Source organism: Dermochelys coriacea, chromosome 10 (assembly GCF_009764565.3).
Source record: "Dermochelys coriacea isolate rDerCor1 chromosome 10, rDerCor1.pri.v4, whole genome shotgun sequence".
Classification (NCBI taxonomy): domain Eukaryota; kingdom Metazoa; phylum Chordata; order Testudines; family Dermochelyidae; genus Dermochelys; species Dermochelys coriacea.
Genome location: NC_050077.1, coordinates 81,456,015 through 81,480,537, shown reverse-complemented (window position 1 = coordinate 81,480,537; position 24,523 = coordinate 81,456,015). Strand labels below are relative to the sequence as shown.

General features: G+C 41.0%; 2 protein-coding genes across 7 annotated transcripts in view; one reads left to right on the top strand and one right to left on the bottom strand.

The window, feature by feature from the left end:
• IQCH (IQ motif containing H) overlaps positions 1 to 2,393 on the bottom strand; it is a 111,183-nt gene extending 108,790 nt beyond the window's left edge. For 4 of the 5 annotated variants that reach the window (XR_005295192.2, XR_006274934.1, XM_038418447.2 and 1 more), the window contains exon 1: positions 1,993 to 2,393. Coding sequence is in view for 3 of the 5 variants with exons in the window: in XM_038418447.2 (XP_038274375.1) it covers positions 1,993 to 2,043 (51 nt within the window). In the remaining 2 variants the exon portion in view is untranslated. The remainder of the gene's footprint in view (positions 1 to 1,992) is intronic. The other variant, XM_043494529.1, reaches the window with a different exon arrangement.
• AAGAB (alpha and gamma adaptin binding protein) overlaps positions 2,314 to 24,523 on the top strand; it is a 28,252-nt gene continuing 6,042 nt past the window's right edge. Inside the window, exons 1-7 of one of the 2 annotated variants that reach the window (XM_038418449.2) lie at positions 2,314 to 2,478; positions 12,367 to 12,557; positions 13,654 to 13,750; positions 14,649 to 14,738; positions 17,826 to 17,909; positions 23,405 to 23,487; positions 24,415 to 24,508. In XM_038418449.2, the coding sequence (XP_038274377.1) occupies positions 2,406 to 2,478; positions 12,367 to 12,557; positions 13,654 to 13,750; positions 14,649 to 14,738; positions 17,826 to 17,909; positions 23,405 to 23,487; positions 24,415 to 24,508 (712 nt within the window). In that variant the 5' untranslated portion in view covers positions 2,314 to 2,405. The remainder of the gene's footprint in view (positions 2,479 to 12,366; positions 12,558 to 13,653; positions 13,751 to 14,648; positions 14,739 to 17,825; positions 17,910 to 23,404; positions 23,488 to 24,414; positions 24,509 to 24,523) is intronic. The other variant, XM_038418450.2, reaches the window with a different exon arrangement.

Sequence of the window (24,523 nt, the reverse complement as noted above, 5' to 3'; positions counted from 1 at the left end):
AGACAAACAATAATTACACAGAAAACATAAAAGCAAAATGTCAATGATACATACGTTATAGATACACATATGATTTAAATATATTCCTACACATTATAACACACATTTATATAATTAAGTTTCCCCAGACCATCCACCTTCCCTCCTCTGTGTGCAAGTACCACAGCCAACTTGCTGTGAAATTCATGACTCAAGGTGCTTTCCTTTCACCCTGCCACCTCACAGAAGTAGAATCTTAGTCTTGAAAAAGAAAAAATATCCCCTTATATTTTATGTATCTGAAGGACAGCCATTTTCCTTACTCCCCACTGGGTCATAGATTCCCATCATTCAATCCCATTATTCACAGCAAGGCCCACATCCCCTCCTCTGAAACCTGGCTAACCAACCTCTTGAATTTCACCTACAAGCCAAATGCTAGCTAGTGCAGCCACCATGGATAAGTGCATTTTATTTTCTATTCACAAAGGGAAAAATAACACTTGAGGAACTGTACTGGATCAAAGTAATCAGAAATGGAAAAGACTTATTAAATTAACTCACTCCCTCTACATGGGCAGGATACCATCCCCCTACTGAGTTAGGACTTTGAGTTCTAAGTTAGCACCAGTTCAGATAATGTTCCTAAACCTGAGGCCACAGGCAATCCCATCCAATCAGAGACAGTTTGAAATTCTAAGTGATATTTTCTACTCGTATTCCTGTGCCGCAGAGTTTAGAGTACAAGTGGCTTTGTGAAGTAGTTAAAATTTGAATCCCGGGGGTACCAGAATCCCTGCCCCCGCGTCTCCTTTATCCAGACTGGTTTTATATCACAAGTCCTTACCTCCAGTTTACCAGAAAATCATCATCCCCTGTGCCAGTATTTCTTTTCATAAACAGATCATTTGTGAATACATTCCCTACTGTCTCCCCTTCCCATGCCCAGCCATTACAGGAGATCAGCTTGAGAAGATGACATGGATAAGGTTGTAAACTAGCTCTTGTACCTTTCAGCCTAGAGTCCAATCAAACAGTCTTGCAGTGGGACCTAGGTTTGATTGAATACGCCTCACCAACAACATTGCCAGTGCTACCATCAACTCAGTGTGTCTTTGGGGTGATCCCCTTAATCTCTCTGCACTTCCTTTCATTCATCTGAATAGCCTACCTCCACTGCAAACAGTAGAAGTTTTAAACTTACTTCAATTTGAGCAGATCATGTCCTCAGTCTGTAAAGTCTTTGAGATCCGTGAAGGATATGCATTAAACTATATTACAACCTAAATTATAGAGCAACTGTTACCACCTACAGCTTGTAGAAAGTTTTATTTACTATGACTGCTTTCTTTCCAATAGAAACAACAGCTTGCCACTTTCTAATGTATGCTTCGTTTGAGGGCTTCAGCCCTGGGTGGCAGGGCTCAGGTTACAGGTCCCCCTCCTGGGGCTGAAGCCCTTCGGCTTTAGCTCCCCCAATCCCCAGGATGGCAGGTCTCGGGCAGGCTCAGGCTTCAGTCCCCCCTCCTGGTGATGTGTAGTAGTTTTTGTTATCAGGATGGGGTCACGGTGCGATGAAGTTTGAGCCCCCTGCCCTAACCTCACCATCCACCTGCCATTCAGTGGTGCCACCCTCCCACCACCGGGGGCTCGGGACTTCCTCATGCTGTGGTGCCCACCCACACAGCTACCGAGCTCAGGCTCGGCACCACCCCTAGCTCCTCACCCAGGGGTACCCCCTGCCCAGCCGCCATGGGGGCCTGGCTGCCTGCCCCAGTGTCAACCGCCCTCTACCCCCCATTCAGCGCTGTCCCCCAGCCATGACCCATCGGCCTCCCAGTCCCCGGCCCGGGGGGGGAGGGGGGGGACGACGACTGGCTGGCCCCTCAGAGGCTCACGGGAGTTTGGCCTGGGGCGAAGGCGCAAAGGCTCCTGGGAAGGAGGGCAGCTGAACACCCCCCCTCCCCCGAGACCTCTGGGCGGGGAGGAGGGAGTCGGTCAGTTGTGACCTACCTGGACCAAAATGGCTCCTAGCTCCTCTCCGGTCCCGACTACATCGGCCATGGCAGCTCCCGCTTAATCGGCGCCCAAGGCTCCGGCCCCGGCTCCCGCCTCCCGCTCTGGGGGCATGAGGGTGCACGTGACCGTGCCCTAGCAACGGGACGCGCTGGCCTGACCGTACCATCCCCGGCCGCGGGAGGAACATTCCATGTGGCTGCCGCGGGCGGGAACTTTCTGCCTTCTGGGCACCCCCGCGCGGGCTGCCCCTACCAGCGACGCCCCGCCCCTCCGGCCTGGGCCACCCCCTCCAGGGCGAAGGTCATTCACTGCTCTACCCCTGCCCGGATGGTACCATTCACCAGGCCGGAAGAGGCGGGGCTTTGGGGCGGAAGCGGAAGCACCGGGCGGCCGGGGAAGGGGGAGTGATGGCGGTGGAGGGACCCTGTGCGCTGATAACCAGCTGCGCTGCGGGCTTTGCCGGGGAGGAGCTGGTTAAAAGTGAGTAACCCTCGGGGGGTGGGGGGGGCGCTAGAACTCTTCCCCCCCCCCGCCACCCCCACGAACTGGGTCGGCCCGGGGGGGGGTCTCGCACTGCCGCTGCCGTCAGGGCCCTTCTGCTTGTCACCCGGAGCGGCCCGCTCGCTGGGCGGGCGTGGGCCGAGCGGCGGCTGCGGACAGCGCCCCCCTCCCTTCGCCGGATCCGCGCCCCTGCTGTGCCTGGCTCGGAGCGTCTGAATCCCCGCCCGTTGCTTTTCACTCCCGCTCCCCCCCCCCCGCCCCCGGGGCGCGAGCCGAGCGCGCCAGGCGGGTTCGGGCCGGGCTCCAGCCGCCTCCGCGGGGCTCCGGCGTTCCGGCTACAGCCGCCGTCTTGGCAGCGCTGGCGCTAGAAAGCGCCCGCCGGGCCGGGCCGGACCTCAGACGGGCCCGGCTGAAGTTGCGGGGCGGGCAGGTGGAAGTGCCGGGGTGAAAACGCCACCGACTTGGGGTGGCGTCGTTGCAGTAAAGGTGGAACCTTGTCGCGGTGCGGGGCGTGATCTTTTCCGTTGTCCAGGGACGTGTTAAGCGTCTCCAAGCGCCTTTCAGTCAAGCATCGTAACCTCTGCCTGATGGCATCGGACTCAGCAGTCCCGGAAATGTTTGACCTTGGTGGCTTGAGCGTGTTATTGACACTAGATGCTGTACTTGTGGCACCTTAGAGACTAACAAATTTATTAGAGCATAAGCTTTCGTGAGCTACAGCTCACTTCATGTGAGCTGTAGCTCACGAAAGCTTATGCTCTAATAAATTTGTTAGTCTCTAAGGTGCCACAAGTACTCCTTTTCTTTTTGCGAATACAGACTAACACGGCTGCTACTCTGAAACTAGATGCTGTGGCATTGAGCAAACGCTCATGGGGATTTTATAGCTGTTAAAGGGGTAGGATTTTACCTGTACCCTTCAGGTGAGTGCCCTCCAGGCCAAGGAGCAGCTGCCTCGTCGCTCTGGGACCTGCCTGAAATGATCACAATCTGTTCCACACAGATCCCGTATGCGGGAAAGTAGCTTTCTGTGAAAGCCTGTGCCAAATCGAATAGTTTAAGCTTTGAAGTTTGACATTCTCCTGGGGATTAAGACAAACTTTTTTGTAAAAGAAACGACCAATAGCCAGGAATAGCTAAAATTTGTAGAGAACAGTCTGAGTAAACCCCAAACCCTGAAATCAGACAGTGTGAGCTTCCATGAAGTATCTTAGAAAAATGAACTTGTTTGTTTAGCTGATTAACTCAGGTAGTTCTAAGATCAAATTCCTCAGGAGGGGAGAAGAAAGGGGCACAGTTCTCCAGCATTCTGCTATTTCCAGAGACTGCAGTTTATCTGAGGTCATGCTTTTTAGGCAGGGCATGCTCCTTAACAAGTGACTTCTTTTTGTTTACAACTCTAACTTAGATTTGTTTTAGCAACACCAAAAACTAGAAGGATGGAAAAATCTCTTCTTCCCACTGCTTTTCTCCCCTCGCTCAAATATTGCATGACATTTTTAAAATTTCCATGCATTTGGCCCAGATTGAATCTGTAACATGCAGTAGTGCTTTTGACTTCTTGGAGGATGAGGAATAGCGTTCATATCGTCTGAAAAAGTGATTTGGGTCATATGCCTGGCAGTTAGGAAAAATTGCAGAGAATGTTCAGTGCTAGGAGCTAATTTGCCTTTTTGCATGATATGACTCCAGGGATTAGTAATCTGCTCAGAAAGAAGCCTTTGTTTAATAGTTCAGCAAAAATTGTCATGGTTTATCTTTCATCTATAAATGTTAAATAATTGGCACAGCTATGGGTCCTAAAGAGTAGTCAGAACTGTCAGATAAACTACATGCATACTAAAACAACTAATGGGTACCAAGACAAATAACCAATTAAATAATTCACTTTCAAAATGTTTACAACTTTAGGTGGGACTTGAATGGCAGTACAGATGTTTAAGTAAAGGCAATCACATCAAAGCAACTGGTCAACTTTAAGGTTGTAACTTAAACCATGGAAGTTCTGATTCAGTCTCCATGTTAGTTCAGCACCAGGAGAAAATTTTGGGAAATCTTACCCCTGGGTAGTTGTTGCTGCTTGTTTGTGGAAAAGTTGTAGGAAATTGTAGGGAATTCTGTGTTTTTGTACAACCTCACAATTTTGTGCTCCAAATGTTAGAGAGAAACCTAAAGGAGTTAAAATAAGACAGGGTGGTGATATCTTGATTACTTGATGATGCAAAATAGGATTGGAAGAAATTGTTGTTTGAGAGTTATGGAAGTCGGGACTTATAAGTGACTCAAATAAACCCGATTTGACTTTTTAAAAATAGTAACCTCTTTGAAACATTTATACTTCCATTGCTTTTGAATGCCAAAGCAGATTCTTAGTCTTATTTTCAATCATCAAATTAAGTTATTTATAGCACTTAAGAAGGCAACTCACAGAAAGAGAGAGAGAGATTGAATTGAGAGAGTAAAATAGTGACAGGTATTTAAAAAAGCAACAACTTAAATTGCTGTTCTGTATATGAAAGTAAATCACATGACCCAACTGGAATAGTGGAACAAACAACCCAGGGGCTATCTGAGGTTGGGCATTTGGATGAGGGCTAGATGGCTGCCACTCAATCAAGACAAGACTGGAGGAAGTACTAGTGGGTAGGTGGAAGACAGACACTGGTAGAGTTTGCAGAATTTGGGCGATCTGCATCATTTTAACCAAAGGTTTGAATTTTAAATTGATTTAGTTAAATCAGTGCATCCTGCTTATACAGACAAAACCTTATGGTGGCAATCTTACTAAGGGAGTGGCACTGCCATTTGTAACACACACAACTGGGATGTGCTAGTAGATCCTGTGTTGCTCCTTGAGACCCAGATAGCATCTCTTTTTGTCAAATCTGAGCCTTTCCTTTCAGATGCAGGGACCTTATCACTGTTATCCATCACTTTGTTACTTTGACATTGGATTACTGTGATGGGCTAAAAGAAACTCAGTACTTGTGGCACCTTAGAGACTAACAAATTTATTTGAGCATAAGCTTTTGTGAGCTATAGCTCACTTCATATGCTCAAATAAATTTGTTAGTCTCTAAGGTGCCACACGTACTCCTTTTTCTTTTTGCGAATACAGACTTACACAGCTGCTACTCTGAAACAGTCTTGCAAAATCATGACATTACCACTCCAAACACTGTCTATTCACTCAGATCAAGCTTTAAACACCCTGGTGGACCAGGTAGGTAGCTGTACAGCTAATCCCTGGGGCTTGGTGGTTCTCTCTTTCAGAAAAGGGATTCTTAACTGTGTCCTGAAAAGTTCTTGCCCCCTGAAAGTTACACAAGAAGTATTTCTTATAGTTGCTTTCCACCAGGTGGCTCTCAAGACACAGAATATGAGAACTGCTAGTAGCATACCTACCAGACCAGAGGAGACTTGATAGTTCAGTTCTTTAATATGTTTTAAATTTAAGTTTGTCAGTGTTAAAATTGGAAAGCACTCAGAAAAAGAAAACCAAGAATGCTTTACTGTAATCTGTGGGAGAAAAGCTGCAACAGGGGATTTGCAATGGTTTTTAACAGAACGTTACTAGTCCAGTGGTAGTAAATACTAGACATCGCAAGAGTGCTTCAGTTTTAGGTATTTGTTTTCTCATAGCTGTAATAGAGCAGTAAATTCTGAGGGCGGGGGGGGAGGGGAAAGATGGACAGACCTTCAGCTCTGTAGCTTATTTCCTGTGACTTTTCTTGTAAATATTCATATTCAGCTCATTTTAGAGGTCATACTTCAAGCTTCTAAAGTGCTTTGGACAGTCCATTCCATACATTAGTTGCCTTCCAGGTATGGAATGTTTGCTGAGCTTTTGATGTTTTACAAATGGCATGAATATGATATACCACCTACATTCTTCAGTTTGGTGGTGTCTGCCTTCCCTTTCCTTCTCAGAATCTTACTGTGTTCATTTATCCTCTGGTAACAAGACCAAAGGAACACCCAATTAAATTTGAAAGGCAACAAATTTAGCTTATTGAGGAATATTGCTGCCCCATCAGAGTCCAAGATCTTAGCAGTATTAAAAAAACAAAACAAAAATCCCTAGTGTTCTCATTGCTCAAACAAATATCTAAACAGAATTTAAAAAAAAAAACTAGTGAATATAAATAATTCATGCTTTAAGGCATAAACCAACCAGCTGCCTGGGGTTAGAAAGACGCTTCTCCTATGAATAGATTCCATAAGTATTGGGGAGCTTCTTGTGTCTTGCTCTGGACCAAGCTGATACACCATTTTGGAAATGTAAGATTTTCAATTTTAAATAACTTTAGTCCTTGGTGGGTTGCAAGAGACTGGTCTTGAACCAGTCAAAAATGCCATGTTGTTTACCGTGCTTTTAGCATCTCTACGTGGGCCAGTCCAGTATCTCCTGTTGTGATTCTCAGAGCAAAGGAGCTTAAACATTAACATTTCCGCTGCAGATGAAGCCTTCTTAAAAAAGATGTTATATTTGTGCACGTGACACTTTGTGAGTAGAGTCTCTTAGGGGCAGGAACTGTCCTATGTGTTCAGTGTTCTCCACTGGGCCCTGAACCATTTGGACCTGCGGATGCTATTGTAATATGAATAACCCGTCTCTGTTCCATGAAGAGGACAGCCAGAGAAGTCAGTCCAATAGGCCTGCCTGCATTGGTGGTCACTGAGTGAGTCAGTTGGTTTTCTAGACTCTTTGGATGTTAAACCACTGACCCTCTTAAGTATCATAGAATATCAGGGTGGGAAGGGACCAAGGGGTCATTAGTCCAACCCCTTGCTCAATCTCCAATTTTTGCCCCAGATCCTAAATGGCCCCCTCAAGGATTGAACTCACAACCCTGGGTTTAGCAGGCCAATGCTCAAACCACTAAGCTATCCCTCTTGATGGAAAGATCAAACATGAAAATGAGTAATTCTCTAAAGACGGGTTTCAGAGTAGCAGCCGTGTTAGTCTGTATTCGCAAAAAGAAAAGGAGGACTTGTGGCACCTTAGAGACTAACAAATTTATTAGAGCATAAGCTTTCGTGAGCTACAGCTCGCTTCATCGGCATCCGATGAAGCGAGCTGTAGCTCACGAAAGCTTATGCTCTAATAAATTTGTTAGTCTCTAAGGTGCCACAAGTACTCCTTTTCTTTTCTCTAAAGACGTACATTTACTGAGTCACGTGCTCTTGCCATTATATCAGTTTTCTGGAAATGTTTGTTTTGGCCAAATGCAAGCAGAATTTGAAATGTTTTTTATCCTAAAAAAATATTTTCTAGAACTGGGTGTGGAAAGCTTTCATTATAGTTGAGAACCTGTTTTTGCATTAAAATACAAAGAGTCTTCTATTTTGGGGAGAAAATTCATGGAAATGAAGTACAGTGTGTACAATATATGAAACTAATTCCAAGGTGGAGTAACATTCTGGACAATTCTTAATTTGTCTAGACAGTTTATTTCAGTACCCTCATACAGCCTCTGTTTTTACAGCAGAAACAGAAGGCAAAACACTTAAATATCTTAGTATAGGTAGTGATTTTTAGTGAAAAATGCAGCTAGTGGCAAACCTATTGAAGCTGTCAAAAATAAATTATCCAAGCTGCACTTAATTTTGTCAGCAAGAGTAATATATAGAGATGGGACATCACGGTTGTGCTGTAGGAAATGTAGTAACTATCCCAAACCTCTAATTACTTTTATGGGAAGTTACAAGTATGCAATCTAGCTCAAGGCAAGTTATAAAACTTTAAGGTCTCGTCAGTATTTGAGTTGAGTTTTGTGTACAAGAGTTTTAATTGCACATGGTTCTTGGAGAGAAATTCCACATTATGACTGGCAAAGTCATTCTGTTTGGATGAGAAATGTCTACAATCAGAAGCAGAATAGGGTGAATTAAAGTTGCATAAAGTAGCAGAACCTTAGCAGCGAAAGGAAAGCATTTGCGGGGGGTTTTTGTTTTTACGTTCTCTTAGAGGCTTAAACTTTGTCTAGCAATTTTGCCTCTACTGTTTTGTAAACATTTAAATTTTTTTATTGATGGAGCTGATGTGAAAGATTTTTCACAGTGATGTTTGGGGAGCTATTTTTAAAAACACACTTCGTTTTTGCATGCGTTTATAATTCTTACTGAGTTGGCTAACTTAAGAAGGAAAAAAAAAGTTTTCCAACAAAGACTTTCTTTCCTCATTCTATTTTCTTCCTGCTGGTCATTCAGTGAAGTTATAACGTTGACTTTGTGACTTTACAGTCACAGTCTGTTGCATCCGATGAAGTGAGCTGTAGCTCACAAAAGCTTATGCTCAAATAAATGTGTTGGTCTCTAAGGTGCCACGAGTACTCCTTTTCTTTTTGCGAATACAGACTAACACGGCTGCTACTCTGAAACCAGTCTGTTGCCACTGAAATCAAACAGAGTTATAGCTTTGTTAAAAGAAAAGCTGTAGTTCGTGAAAGCTTATGCTCAAATAAATTTGTTAGTCTCTAAGGTGCCACAAGTACTCCTTTTTCTTTTTGCGAATACAGACTAACATGGCTGCTACTCTGAAACCTGAGCTTTGTTAAAGGATCAAGTGGAGAGAGAAGCAGGGCAGAGATAAGAGCTCTGAGACACAAATATCTTCAATAGCAAAAGGGAAACATGAAAATAAGGGAATCTTTTACTAAATGATTGAAAATTTTTGTATGATTTCAAGGTGGTGGAGGTGAACAGCTTTAACATAACTTAAATAACTAACTTCCACTAGCATTGGCAAGCAATTCTAAAAATTCAATTGAGAACTTTCATAAAACATATTACTAAGGTGCCAAAACATGCTTTAAGTGGGAATTAAAACCAAAAATCCCACCACAGTATAGCTACTTATAGGCCAGACTAATGAATTATATTTTACCTGCATTTGAAACAATGTGCTACATATACTGGCCCTGTAGAAAAAGAACTGGTATTCATGTATTTAGAAATGCTTCATTGTTTACTTGTCAAGAGTCCCTGGATTTTTCAAACAATATCTTAACTACCTTGACTTTACAACAGAATATGAAATTGCAGTATTAGCAATTTACTAGTAAACTTCTTGTGCAGTAGGAATTGGCATTATTATATACCAGAGTTGTTAATATCCTGAGTTTCAAACTAATGTAAATGGTAGTAGTTTGCCGTTGTACTTAAATCTGTCTGCAGTATATCAATATTACAAACCCTCTCTTCCCCCCCCCCCCCCACTTTACGCTAGAAACAAGGGTTAGTTTTGGCATGCAAGGGACACTTTTTTTTTAAAAAAAAAACTTTAAATTCTAAATAAAACTGATATATGACTCAGTGAACAGCCCTGTGGATTTTGGAAGGAGATGTCGCCCTTTAAGAGTTTCTCTGTTACTGAATGCTAAGGACAATCTGTTAAAGGGATTTCTGAAGGTTGTGTGTGTGTAATCCAAATTACTTGAGGAGGTTTAGAACTGAAAATACTCAGTGTGTGTTTTAAAACAAACTGAAAAGCAGTCCTCTTCCACTAGCTGTCTAGACTAGAGACTTGGGTGTTTGCATCATAGCAACTGATGGCATCATCCAGCCACCAAACACAGACTGTGTTCTTTTCTTAGGTGTCTATAAGGCCATAAAATGGTGCAGGGTAAATATTGGATCCTGCACAGAGTTTTTGGCAGACAACTGTAGGAAGAACTTTCTCAGATGTTGAAAGTTACTGATAAACAGTATACACTAAATCTAAATATCTTCATGATCTAGGATTTTAAACTGTTTGTTTTTAGAAGTGAGGTAAAAAGGTTTTTTTAGATTACATATTAATCCAGATTATTTTGGTTAGACGTTGTAGTGGCCCCTGGAGTATACTTCTGTGAACATGGATTTGCAGACTAACCGTTGGTCACATAATACTAGGGAAGCCAGAATCAAGCTTTATTTGGCCTTGCATTATCTTAAACCCTTTATTTCTTTTGTTTTCTGGTTAAGTGAACATTCTTATCAAACAGAATGGGTCTTGATTACATTAAAAGCCATTAGTTCACTCTGACAATAGAAGAGTAATAGGACCAAAAATGATAAATCTTGCTAAAATAAGATAAAAGTTGTCTCGGAGGTTCTATCATATAAAACTTATTTATAAGAAAAGTAGGTTAAAGAGTTAGAATATAGGTGTGGAGGAGCCAGTTTGTGGAAAAACAAGGTTTATGAAACTAGATTAGGAAATTCTTTTACAGATTAGTCATCTGTTATCAAGGTCAAATCTTACCCTCTAATTCCTTCACTGCCTTCCTCTTCCTACCAAGCTCCTCTGCTTCAGTGTTGTGCATAACACTTTTGTTTACATCTGTTATATGCCATCCACTGATGTTTGAACAGCTGCTCCCTCCACCACATATTTGTTCCAGTCCTTCCCATCTTCTTTCAAATCCCATGGTAAACCCCATTTTCGCTATGCTGTCCTTGCCAATGAGACTTTCTCACCTACCTGTATTTAAACTGTTCCCCATATATTGTAAATGGAATTCAGTCAAACTTCTTGGGCAAGAGACTTGGAAAGCACTGCGAGTTAGGCCGTTAGGTGCTTCTGAAAATCCTATTAAGCATCTATCTATACCTTTAGGCACCTAAATATTTTAAAAATCTGACCCTGAGAACTGAAAGACTGCATATTCCATTTCCAGTCCTCTGAGCCTTCTGGTTCCCACAAAACTGTAGTTCTCCAATATTCACATTCATGGATATAGTTCTATAACTTTTTCAAACTTATGATTTTGCCCAGTATGATCCCAATTATGCTGACTATTTCAATGCTATATATTTGTAGTTCTTTGCTACTAATTATAATTTAACTCCACCAGGTGGCTGTCAAGCTATGTGATAGCCTAGGCCCTAGAGGCAATACTAACTTAAATGTTACTATATGCTCAGGTAGTGGACTATTTAGGAATAAGTTTTCAAAGTGTTGGTTGGGATTTTAATTGCAGCTCCCATAGAACTCCATATAGGAATCTTGTATAATCTGTCCCAGTGTGTATATAGCTCAGACATTTTGGTTACCTTCCCAGACCCGAGAGAGAGCTCTGTGCAGCTTGAAAGCTTGTCCCTTCCCCTCACAGAATTTGGTCCAGTAAAAGATATTACCTCATCTACCTTCTCTCTCTCATATCCTGGGACCAACACTAAACTTCTGACAGCTGATAATTTACTCTATCACCTTGTTGTGCGTTTTCAGTCATAGTCGTCAACAATTTTTGATGACTTGGCTAGTAGTGACATTGGTTGCATGTATTTAATTCCACGCCCTTATAGCTTGTATATTCTTAAAAAGATTGTGAACCGAGTAGAGGTTACTGGTACAGCCTCTTGCAAGTATATGAATTTGGAGGAACATACTTAAATACTGAAGTAAATCTGCAAGTAGGTAGGCAAAAGTGACAAGAATTCTCCTTTTTTGTCCCACTGGTAGTTGGATGAGCACACATGATAGAAGCCAGACCTGCACCTTTAGTATTTAAGCCGCCTTCTTATTCCTTCCACAAAATATCTTTAATGAGCTCCATCGTGTGCATTGTTAGATGCAATCCTGCATAGCATACTTCAGGCTAGAAAAAATAGTATTAATTAAAATAACTTCTTAAAACTTTTCTGTAACTCTTGCTTGCTACAGCATTGCTCTCTCCATGGCTAGCATTCGTCTAGGATATAGTAACAAGTTGGGAAATAAACTTTTGGAGTCAATACAAGTATTGGTGGATTTTTTTAATATCTATTCTGAGTATTACAGTCCAGCTAAATTTAGCCTTTTGTCTAAGACTTTTCTAGATGGACTGTACCCTTGGTATTGGCTTTACCATCTCATCATTCATTTCTCTGATTTTTGTATAGGTATCATTGGAACAGAAGACCTTGCTGCAGATGTGTCTACAAGTGGGGGTGTGAGATTTTACCCCTGGACAATAGACAATAAATATTATTCTGCTGATATTCACATGTGTGTGGTACCTAACAAATATCTTGTGACAGCAGAAATTGCTGAATCTGTCCAGGCATTTGTGGTTTACTTTGACAGCACAATAGTAAGAATATTTTTTATTCCTGTATATTATCTTCTCATGCACTATAGTTTGGACTGTTACTATAATTAAGTCATCTTTATGTTCCCCAGATCCTGTGTCGGTTGCGCTCTAGGCTGGTCCTGTAATGCAAGTTAGAGCAGCCTTAAATTATGCCTATTACCACTGGTCCTAAGGAACCATTATAGCAGCTAGGGAGGCCACAGTTCCTTGCCCCACCATCTTCCCTTACACCAGTCCCAGGACAAGAGGTAGCATAAGAACTGATACTCCACCTGTGTGCATCAGATATTCCTGCTACACTGGGGCCATTCTCCTCAGACTAGTTATGCTGATTTTAGAGCTGTTTGATGCTAGTTGTGTAAAGCCTGGGATCAGGGCAGATATTTGTAAGGATTCACCATCACCCCTTTGATTAAAATAAGAGAGCCCCCAACATGTTTGGAATCATCCAAACAGTCTTCCAGTAAAATCAGAAAAGGCCAGTGGGATTCCTAATATTTCTAAGGCAAAACAAAAAACAAAGAGAAAATGTCTGTTTGGGGTGGAGAACCTTTCACACTATGAACAAGAAAGGGCACAAATCTATTTCAAGCTCCCTCCCATTTGAGGGACACCTTTTACCTGGTACTGCAAGACTGTCTCCAGATAAACTGTCTGCAGCAGCAGCAAAGATAATTCATTAGTTTCAGTGATGCATGAACTTTAAGCCTCATTGGAACTGCTTAAATGTTAAATTATTACAAAGTATTTTTAATTTATGTAATCTGAGCTAGGAATTCAGTTAATTTGCATATTTTGATATTTAAGTTCCAAACAAGTGAGATGAACTCAGCCACAGAGGACACGGGATATTTGCTATTCCTGTTTTCTCTGGTTAAAAATGCATAGTTTAATTTATTAATATTGTGAACCTATCCTAAGATGTACCAACTGTACAACACAGATGAGGTGGCATTGCTGTTGGAACCTTCACCCTCTCATTTTGTGACTGTCTTAACCATGAGGCTTTAAGGATTACATTAACAGGGTTTTAAAGATTCATTTTAAAGTTGCAAAGTGCTTTGAGGTATTCACACAAGAACCTTGTTTCTTCCAGAAATCTGGTCTTGAAAGTGTCTCTACATGGCTTCCCCTGGCAGAAGAATGGTTACCAGAGGTTATGATCTTGGTGTGTGACAGAGTATCTGAAAATGGTAAGATGCTAAAGTTTGGCTGGAAAAAGTGATCTTGCATGCTGTTTGTTTTCTTGGCAAACTTACTACAGCTATATCTTATGGTATATGGATAAGAGCTTTAGATTTGATAGGGAGGAGCGGAGTTACTCAAATGGCTGGTAATTGGATGGAGCCTTTTACTTTAATTGCAATTTAAATCCAACCAGGTTGGTAGTGACACATGTACCATCTGATGGCTGCTTATTTGTCTCCATGACATACTTGGGCTGGCCAGTTCCTAGTGGACAAGTGTACACACTGAAAAGTCACCCCCACATTTGGTATCTCTCAACACCACTGCCGATATTCACTGGGAAGTCGCGTTACTGAATGGGCTGAAATTCACTTGCCTGTACAGGTGGTCCATGCGAGTCAGAGTTAGGGCATATCAGTAGGATCCTGGGTAGTGACTGCAGTGTGAAGAAAGAAGGGTCAGCCTTTTTGGGTGATTTTTCTTGTGTAAATCCATGTGCTTTTATTGTATATAAGTCAGCTTGGTTCCTGTGTTGATGTATTGTGCAAAAGCAAATTAATTTAGCTCAGGATCAAGCCCTTAGTAGAAGTAATCCCTGTTATGGCTTTTCATTTACATGTCAGTCTCAGCTCTAATTGCAAAAAAAAACAAGAATTTATACATGATTTTTAAAGAGGAAAACAGAGTGATTAAAGATATGGTGCAGTTTAACTCAAAAGCCTGTAGAATCCTTATTTGTGATGTTAGTAATGGACAGAACCCCAACTATTTCTGTACTTCCTTTGTTACGAAAGAATCCAAAGCAAGGGGACAGATTTGGGGGGTATAAAAAATTCTGCACATTTGGTATTGGAGAGTTTAAAAAATTAGACATTTAGAAAGCGGTTTGTTTCATAATCTTAGGTGTGAACCGACAAAAAGCTCAAGAGTGGTGCATCAAACACAGTTTTGAACTGGTGGAACTGAGCCCAGAGGAGCTGCCTGATGAAGACGGTAGGGTTACAACCTGTCGTTTTTAGAACGAATAAATTTACAATGCTGATTATGGAGCAATTGAAAGGGGCTTTTAATTTGATTCTGTACTACCAGGGTTGTCTGTGGAATACTGCAAGTTAGAGTGGTGTTCTTCCTGTCAGGGCTAGGAGGGTTGGTTGTTTCCTCCAAAATACACCGCTGTTGACGCAGCGCCTACATCAAAACTAAGTTTTGTGTTCGCTCTTCTGGCTCTGTAGCAGCTGTTAACTAATCCCAGTGCTGTGATTATATACTTGATGGTCATGTATAAAATAACATTTATACTCAATTTCCAGATCCATTTGAAACAAAAAAAACTGGTAGAGAGAGTGAAGGGGGGAAAGAAAAAGTATTTGTAGAGTTTTGAGGACTTTTAAAAGCACCAAACATAAAATACAAACATTGTTTAATGATCTGTTGTCTTTGGGCTACTAAATTACCTTCTGAATAAACTTTTTTAGTTTTTTGTTTAAGGGAGGTGGGGCGGGGGGTTGTGCGCATGCACAGTCTTGCAGGAAACAAACCAGTTTCAGAATCACTTGTATGTTCAAAATTAAAACCCATGAAGCAAAACCGGTTGTGTGGTGTTGACATCTGTGAGGAAAAATGTAATGTGTTCCGCTCTTGTGGTTGAGTTCTGGCACCTCCTGACGCAGATCTTCCATGTGTGTTGAGAAAAGGAAAGTGTTTACTACTTCAGTAGAGTCAACACCATCAGCTATATTCCCAAGCATCAGTTATTCACTAATATTTATATCTGTTTAAATACACTGAATGCAGTGGGAATGCACAGCTGTCAAGGAGAGGTTAATTTCACCTGAAGAATCTCTGTGCAGAAAATTACAAGGTTCCATATTTCACAGGGCCTTCATTACTGGTGCTGTACAAGAAGGAAAGAACCCAACTTGTCTTTTAGATCAGTTTGAGTTTGCAGGCCTAGCAGTTAGGGAAAAGAGCTTGTTTTGAGTTGTAAACTGAGCTCAATTGATACAGAAGTTACTGGGAGACAATTATGAAACCCCATGGTATCATTTTTAATCACTTTTCAGAGTAGAATTGAACTTTAAAGTTACTAATGCTTTCTTTCAATGGAAATTTCTTTTAAATGTACTTTCTTTTTAAAGTATGACTCACTTGTTTAGATGCAAATAAAATAAGTAATCTTAATAATCAGCCAGGATGTTCATATTTGAGTGGTGATACATAAACTCTAGCTCTTGTACCTTTCTAACATTAACATATTGAATCACTGTGACTCAGACATTGAAGGAAATACATTCTAATGAGTAACTTGTTTCCCCTGTAAACTTGTTACATGAAATGCTTACCCAGGAACATAAAATAGATGCAGCACAGAAACAGTGCCAAGAGGGGTTTAAAAATTACCAAAGGAGCTGCTACAGCTGACTCGGAGCTCTCATTATGAGTACAATATCAGCCAGCTACTTTTTGTAATGAGAGCCGGAACTATTAATTCAGCCTCATGATAATCATTCCTATTCTTTTGTCTCCTGAGACCCTGCTCTTTGGCTTTTTGTTTGTATTTTAAACTTAAGGGTCACTGTCACCTTGAAATCTTTTTTTAAAAGGCGTTAAAGGTAATGTAATTTACTAGACCTGCCCTTGAGTCATCCCAGAAATGTTTGTGATTTTTTTTTTTTTTGCAGTCATATTTTCCTATCCTGAAAGGTTTCTCTCTCCCCTTTTGCTTTGTGAGAGACCTCCACAAACAGAGGAAACTGACTAATCCAAGGAAATGGTGAAACTGACTATACACAAAGTGCTGTCAGATGCATGCAGTAAGCAAACTGAAATAATAAAAATGGCTGTCAGGTTAGAGTAATTTAAGGAGCACCTGAAGTTAGTTTTCAGAGAAATAATTTTAGGCTTTCCCGGTAAATCCTATTCCAATTAATCAATCAAAATATAATCAGGCTTTTTATAGCATGTGTCCTAGAGCTTTTAAATAGTAGAGCATGGACATTTTATAACAGGAAATGATCAGCTGGCTAAACATCTCTGCCCTATTTAAATAGTGAACTGCAAAGGGGAAAAAAAGGGTTTTCCTCCTTTGTTGTGTATAAAGATCAGATTGTTGGAGGGATGAGGGGTTGATTGCTTTTTACATTAAATATTCAGGACTTGTCATAATTCTAGCAGTTTTTCCATCAAGAGCAGAACAGATAGCAATACTACAAGTGATACCTGGCACCTGCTTCACTATAAGGGGACATGATTTCAGTTCATAGTGTTGCGCTTCATAGCACACATACCTGTAACTCAAATGTCTCAGCAATCTGCAAGGGGAATTTTTGTTAAATATTCAACATATCCAACCCTTCATTTTAAGGCGGAGAGAGCTCAATCAATGTTGCCTAGACCCATGAAGAACAAGGCAATGAAATAAAAAATTTAAAAACCTGGCAAAAATGTAGGGTATCAGAGAGGCACAAAGGGACAAATGTTTTTCCCTAAGCAGGTTACTTTTTACATCCCTTCACTTTCAGTATCAGTCTGCTCGGCAGCGTAAGACAAGCACTCACACCTGATAGGTATTCAGTGGTTAAGTACATAAGAAAATTTTCCAGTGATTAGAAGAGGTCTGCTCAGGCCTACTTCTAAAGCGTAACCTTAATCCTGAGAGGGTTGACTCTTTTCAGACCGGACCTTTGCCGCCAAACCTGTCGGCACCACTGCCACCTTTTCCTTAGAGCTCAGCATAGTGAGGGCTTCCCACAGCCTCTCTTACCGTGCAATCTGTCTCCAGCAGTTTCCTACCCAATAGGTTCTGCACAGGGGGAAGTGATCAGAGCCTCCCTGACTGGACCTGGAGAAAGTTGGATTGTTTTCTGACCTGACACAACCCTGACGTTGGTAGTCAGGTCCCTTTGGGTTGGGTTGCAAGCTCTCATAATTGGAGTGTGGGACAGAGGGCTGGTCTCTGTTTCATTTTTACTGTTGTTGCACCATGTGACCATTTTCCAAGTTTAATTTTCTATGGTTGTGCATGTTAGGGTTCAGAATAACTTTGATAGAAATTACATGGGTTTTGTCTTCTTCGTTTAGATGACTTTCCAGAGTCCACAGGGGTGAAACGAATTGTACAAGCCTTGAATGCCAATGTCTGGTCTAATGTAGTAATGAAGAGTGGTATGTAACCAAGTCTTTTCTCTGATGTAAAGCTGGAATTCTGGATAAGTTAATGCCAATAGTTTTCAGTTCTTACAGCTCGAGTTAAAGTTCAGCAGGCTTTTAAAGTGGAAGTACTAGATCAACACTTGCAAAAGGGTATATAAAAACAGAGCTCCTTCTGGGTGCTTTAGGGGGCTAGCTGTTCAGCAATCTTTTCCAGGTGTCTGGCCTTAAAAGACTCAAAATTTATCATCTCTCAGCATTCCCGCTATACTTGGAACTGTTATGTTGTAATGGTTGTATTCAAGCATTCCTTGGCTGTCTCTGGTAAAATAGATAGATCAGGGTCAAATGAAATTAAAGCTCATTCAACCAAAGCTCTGGCAGTGAGGCAGCCTGCCTCCCGTCAGTTCTGACTCAAACTTGTAATGAAGCCACCTCTAGTTCAATGCACTTGCCTATCAAGTTTATATTGCCTCACACTGAGTCACAGATCAGTTGTTCTTGCACTTTAAAATAGTGGCTAAAATAGGATTGAAGGAAGAGAGAGAATTTTCTGAGGAATTCATTCCATGTGTCTGACTTCGTGGAACTGAATGTTACTCTCCCTCCCCAAATATACCCCAAAGTAGAAGCATAAAATAGCACTACCCTATGGTATTTTTAAAATCAGAACCTATTTCAAAACCAAAAACCTATATTTCTACTGTCTCAGCTACTGGTAAGCCAGACATATTCCATCCTGTACCTTGTATTCCAGAAGGCTGTAGTGGAGACTAAGTTAGCCTACTACTGCTAGTCATTCTTCATAAGATGAGTTGGGTGTGAAAATATACAAAGCTCTTGTGAGCAATAGAAACTTCAGAGTCCTTGTCTGGTTACATGGAAGCACTTGAGAACAGGAGCAAACATGGAAAAATCATTTCCCCAGGCACTAGGCCATCAGGTAGAGACTATCAGATTGTGGAAATATCCACTTAGGCTTGGGCTCATTAAAAGGGAGTAGAAGTGCTTGCCTAGCGTACTTTATTTTTGTAGTATAGGTACAACCATCTTTTCAAACAAAGAACCCTTCAGTTGCCTTTGCAAGTGCATAGGCTATCTGAGAAAATGTAGGATGATGGATTTTCAAGTCACCTCCTCTCTGGCACATATTTCTCTACTACCTTGGCTCCTTCTCCCTGTCCTCCCTCCCCCACCCCACACAGCGACTGAGTATTAGAAGGTCTTTGCTAGTTCCTATAACTGATTACCTAATGGTGATGTTTTTTCCAGTAGAACATGACTAAATACTAAACTGGAAATTGATTGTTTTAAATTAATCTGGTGACTGTCGCATTAAGTCAGAATGAGATTTCAAAAAAGGTTCCAACTTTTCTTTAGCTGTGAGTGCAGTAAAACCAATAGCCATCCTGAGATGGTCTAAATTATTTCATTAGAGTGGAAGACACTTATTTTGACAGCTTGTTTCCTGGTTTTACATCCTGCATTTGACAAATGTTATATTACCAAAGAGCAGGACTCAGTCATATGCTGAATTCTACATTGGGGGGAAGTTCCCATACATCACTAGTGTATTTTGTAAAGGTCAAACTTCTTTAGAATCCAGATTTAAAGTTTCCACTATGCAATAACTACATAACATTGCTGTACATGACTACAAACATGTCAGGAAATGAACTACATTTGGACTCTCTCGCAGCTTGAGTATACTTTCAAAGGGACACGACCGAGCTCAGTGTGCCTAAGTAAAACATTGTACAACCTGTAACAATCCTTTGTTTTCAACTTCCTCCTGATCCTTAAAACTGGCTGCAGCAGAAATAAAATCTTAGCTTCTCTGCTGGCTGACCCCTCACCACCAGTCAGTGGCTGCCTGGCCTTGCTGCTTATCCTTCTTTGTGTGAGGATTTTTACATGAAATGATAGGATGATTGCATAATATTAGGGATTTTCTTCTAATGTACCATACCTTCTAAATTAGGATTGGCCATCAAGGCTATATCACAAATACCTATTTTAGTTGCCTTACTTTATTTAGTAGTTGCCTTCCTTTAAAATCAGAAGATTCAGCTGTTTACATTTGTAAGAAACTTGTTTTAAATAATGGCTTTATAAAGAATGAATATATTAAATTAATTGTTGGAACATATACATGCTTTCATTTCTCCAGCAGTTCAAATTGTAATTGGAAGAGTCTACTGGAGCTGCCTTTTCTCCCTCTCCACTAACATGTTTGATGCCTCTTCCACACCCTTCTCATAAATAAGGGAGTGCAGCTCTCTATAACAGAGCGAGATTATAGAGCAAAATGGGTACTTCATTATAATGTGGCTGAACTGTAACCAGTCAACCCTATTGTACTGAAATAACTGTTTTGTGAATAAAGCCTTGTAAATGTGAACTGAGTGTCACCGGTGCAGCGCTGTCAGCTTGGTGTACTTCAGTGAAGGGAAATGCAAAACTAAAGGAAAATAAATAGGCTTATCTGAGAGGCTGTATAGAGTTCCATCCTCTGGCAGGGGTAAAGCAGGTCCTTAGCTGTGTTTGGTCTTGAGAGTCAGATGGCTCTGTCACCTCCAGGGGTTAGGAGAGGCAAACAAAGTTCTTTGATATAAATAACAGTCCCTATTCTTTGATGTTCAGGATCAGGCTGAGGAAGTGACTGGCTCTGCTGTCTCCTTACAATGGGGGAAGAGGAACAGGATACTTGCTGCTTTCATTTGAAAGACTCCTCCAGCTGATCTCCTTTCCTGCTTAAGTACTTGTTCCAATGAGCCCAGGTGGAGACTGAGCAGGTTCACTGGGGTGGGGCCAGCTAACTATTCTCTCCTTTTTGCAGGGAGCTAATGTCTTCTCTGCCTGATGTAGTGAGGTATGTAAGCCCTATTGTTTGAACAAATGCTGACTGCTAACTTCCAATGGGACAAAGCAGGCATTTTTAGCTCTTTTACACAAGATAAGGATTGTCAATCTACCACTCTGATCCAGGACTAATTATTACCTATTCTGAACCTCAGACCAGACAGTTTTGGGGACAAATTCCACATCTTGAAGTGGAGGAGAGCTGTTTAAAAGCCACTCAGTGTAGTGTGTTCATTTTGCAGTTGTAGAGCAGGATTAGTGGGCAGAGTGCAGGTGAGGTAGTCCAAAGGTGCAAAGCTAATACAATCTTCACTTGGATATGGCTACAACAGATGTGTGTGGGGGTGGGGAGAAGGTTTCAATAGAAACCAATATAGTAAACATACCCTGGCTGCCAAATAAGCAAGTGTGGTGCTCAAAATGATGCTGTGAACACAGCTGGCTTGCACTTCACAGCTGTTACAAACTTTGCTTTTTAACTTTGGCATTTGTGAAGCTGTAAAGAATGTGCTGTTGATAACCTAATAGAACCATAAAATATGCCAGTTATTTCTGAGGGAGGGATTTAGCTAATTTTTGGCTCCTGGTTCATAAGAAGAATACTGTCTAATGCTTTGCCTCGTTCCAGAGCTGTACCCAGACGATAATTTTGACATCCACTAAAATGAGTTTGTAGGGAGACTTCTCAAAGGTGTAACTGCAACTCCAAGGTCTGTGTCTGCCTACTCACAACTTCAGAGAAACACAGCTCCCTGCTCACAGATCATTGCTGTATGGGGCAGTACTTTCAAACCAATACGTCAAGTTTCAAACAAGCTTGCAGGAGAGGGTACAATCCTGGTGTCATTTCTCTATATAACATGAGCTCTAATTATAGAAGTGAGAAGCCACCAAGAACTACACTATTACATCACAAAATCCATGCCTCTGCACAGGCAGGGATGTTCTCTTGTAGTGGCTGGACAGTAATGTCCAACCTACTTTCAGATGACTCAAACTGGTTAATAGTCTTTCATTTTTACCACTTCTCCAAAAGACAGCTTTTTGCACAGCCTACAAAAACTTTTTAAAACTACTCTGTTGGGCTGTGGGTTCTAATATATTATCACTTCATCTGATGCTAATTTAGTTGGCATACCTCAGATGCTTTCACGCTTCTTGCAACCCAAGGTTTTTAAGGAGATTGTCAGCTAGACTGATTCACTTCTTCCCCGGGGCCTCTGGCAAGTAACCATTTCATCAATAAAACTGCATACAGCAGAGCCAGTTTAAACAAATACTTGGTAAAAGACAAAAGCTGACTTTTAAAAAAAAAAAAAAAAATCACTAAACCCAAGCACACAATGACAATTTTATTTAAGGGGAAAGGAGGTCTTTGGAATTATTTGAGGGATTTTTACATGTTTTCCAGATAGCTGATGATTTTGGTTTAAAAAAAAAATGAAATCTAGTATAAACTACAAATTGAATTGGAATGTGTATAAAAATTACATCATCCAAGCTGGAGCCTAGAGTTAAGTCATTAGTGCAATGTTAATGTAGGGCAGATTTTTTAAAAGTAAAAAAAATTTCCTGACATGAAATCTTGAATTATAAACAAAATGTTATGTTTTAACTTTTCAGTTGACTAAGCCCTCTGTTACTAATAAAATACTTTAAGTACTCTGAGTCCATTATATTCAGCATGCAAATAATTATAAATACTTGTCAGTACCAGCCCTGCAAAAATATTTGTCCTAACATTTAATGTTGCTTGTTAGATTTGTCTCTGCTTAGTAATACTTAGCAGTTTTAAAACCCATCATGCTAGAGGTCAGAGATGGGAGAGTAATGAACTAGTTTCAGCTTCATGTTGCTGGCTTGGTAGGATTTTTTTAAAATATTGTTAATACATACAGTGTGTTCATAAAAATGGAGTGTCCAGATCATCATACAGTCTGAGTAAACATTGTACTGTGGCCAATGGACCTGTATGTTAATCCTGCATAAATTTAAAACTATTGTTCATGACATTAAGGTGTGTCAGATTTAGAGGATAGAGCTGTATATAAACAAAGGCTTTTGTTGCATTTCCTTTGTGGAATAACAAACATTCACATTCATTGATGCTGCCTGTGGTACGTGAAAAAACTCCTCCACCCTTGTTAACCACTAGTGTACTCTCCTGCTGTGTTCTGAAAATAATACCAAACTGTGTTTCTGTTGTGGGGGGGGGGGGGGGTCTGGTGGAATCCAAGATTAACTAGTACTTAGACCAGGACATACAATATCCAAGCACACACTTGCTTTTTAACACCTCCCACAACCCTTGTCCCCACTCTTGTCACAGATTTTAACACTTAAAAATAATGCTGCCATGTCAGTGTTTTTGGACTCAGTCCTGCAAATAGTGGGACTGCTCATATGCATGAAGTTAAGCATGTGTGCAAGGGTTTGCAGGCTCAGGGAGACGGTTGTGCTAGGCCCCATCCTTTTAAATCAACATATTTTAGGTACTTAATTTTTTGTAAACTAAATGAGCATAGGTTTTTATCATGATTTATATACTGCTTTAGCTATTCCCTGCAATAGACTTCATCCTATCTGGTGAACTGCTCTTTGGGAAGAGTGTTGCATTTTCAATTAAACTAACAGCTATTTTTCTTCAGACAGGAATCAGGGCTTTGGCCTTCTCAATACGCTAGCAGGTGCAAACTGCAGCATTGGGTCAGAAGAGAACCAAGATACAAAAGTAAACACTTATTTTTCACTTTCTTTAAATCAGTATTTTTCCTCCCTGCCCTGCCTGTCACACAATGTGATTGCACCCTTTGTCTTCCACCTTAATTTTCTTTTTCCTCAGGGGACACTTCATGTCCTTTCTAAATATGTTAAAGGAAATACCCTGTGTAAATGTTATAAGGCCTGAAGACTTGCAGCCTGCATTTTTCTCAAGTTTACCTGCAAGATGAATGCCCTTAGTAACAGAATAGCTGCCAGCTTGTGACTGCGAGCTGTTGCACAGCACAGTTCCTTTGAGCTCAGTAATTTTCCCTGGTGAAACTTGGTTGAATTTTCAACGTGGGTGTTGGTCATTTGTGTAAATGCTTTCTCTCAGCCAGCAGGCTAGAGCCAAGAAAAAGTTATACAAGATTCTAGTCAAGATGCTGGGTTTTTTTCATTTATGTCTCGGAGTAGTGTTTGTGTCAGATTAGAGCTACAGGCTGAGAGGTTATTTTTCAAAAGCCCTAAGTCATCTGCAGGAATATCATAGCTCAGGAAAATGTACCATAGTAGTATTATGTACATCCACAGTTCTATACAGCACTTTGAATGAGTAAAGATGCAAAAGATCGGTGCTCTATTCTTAAACTTGCATTTCAAGATCCATATGAAACAATCCCTTGAAGGCTAAGCTTTCAAGGGAAAACACAAAGCAACTGAATTCTTGGTGTTGCTACACCGCAGCTACATTTGATCTGTAGATTTAAGTCTTTCACGCAGCAGAGATATTGTTTAAAGAAATGATTAAGACTATCAAGAATTCTTCTTCTAAACACTCGTTAGACTTTCATAAGTGTCCGACTCTCTGAACTCTTATTGGCTTCCTCAATGTTTGAACTGGAATAGAGAGCTGTTTCTTCTCGGTTATAGTAATAACTGGTAGTTCCCCTGACAGCCCCATCCACCAGCAGTGGACAGAGCAGAATCTCATTTAGACAACAGAGGAGATGCAGCTAGCACAAACAACTTGCAGATTGACAGCATTGTAGGTAAGTTCTTCCTTT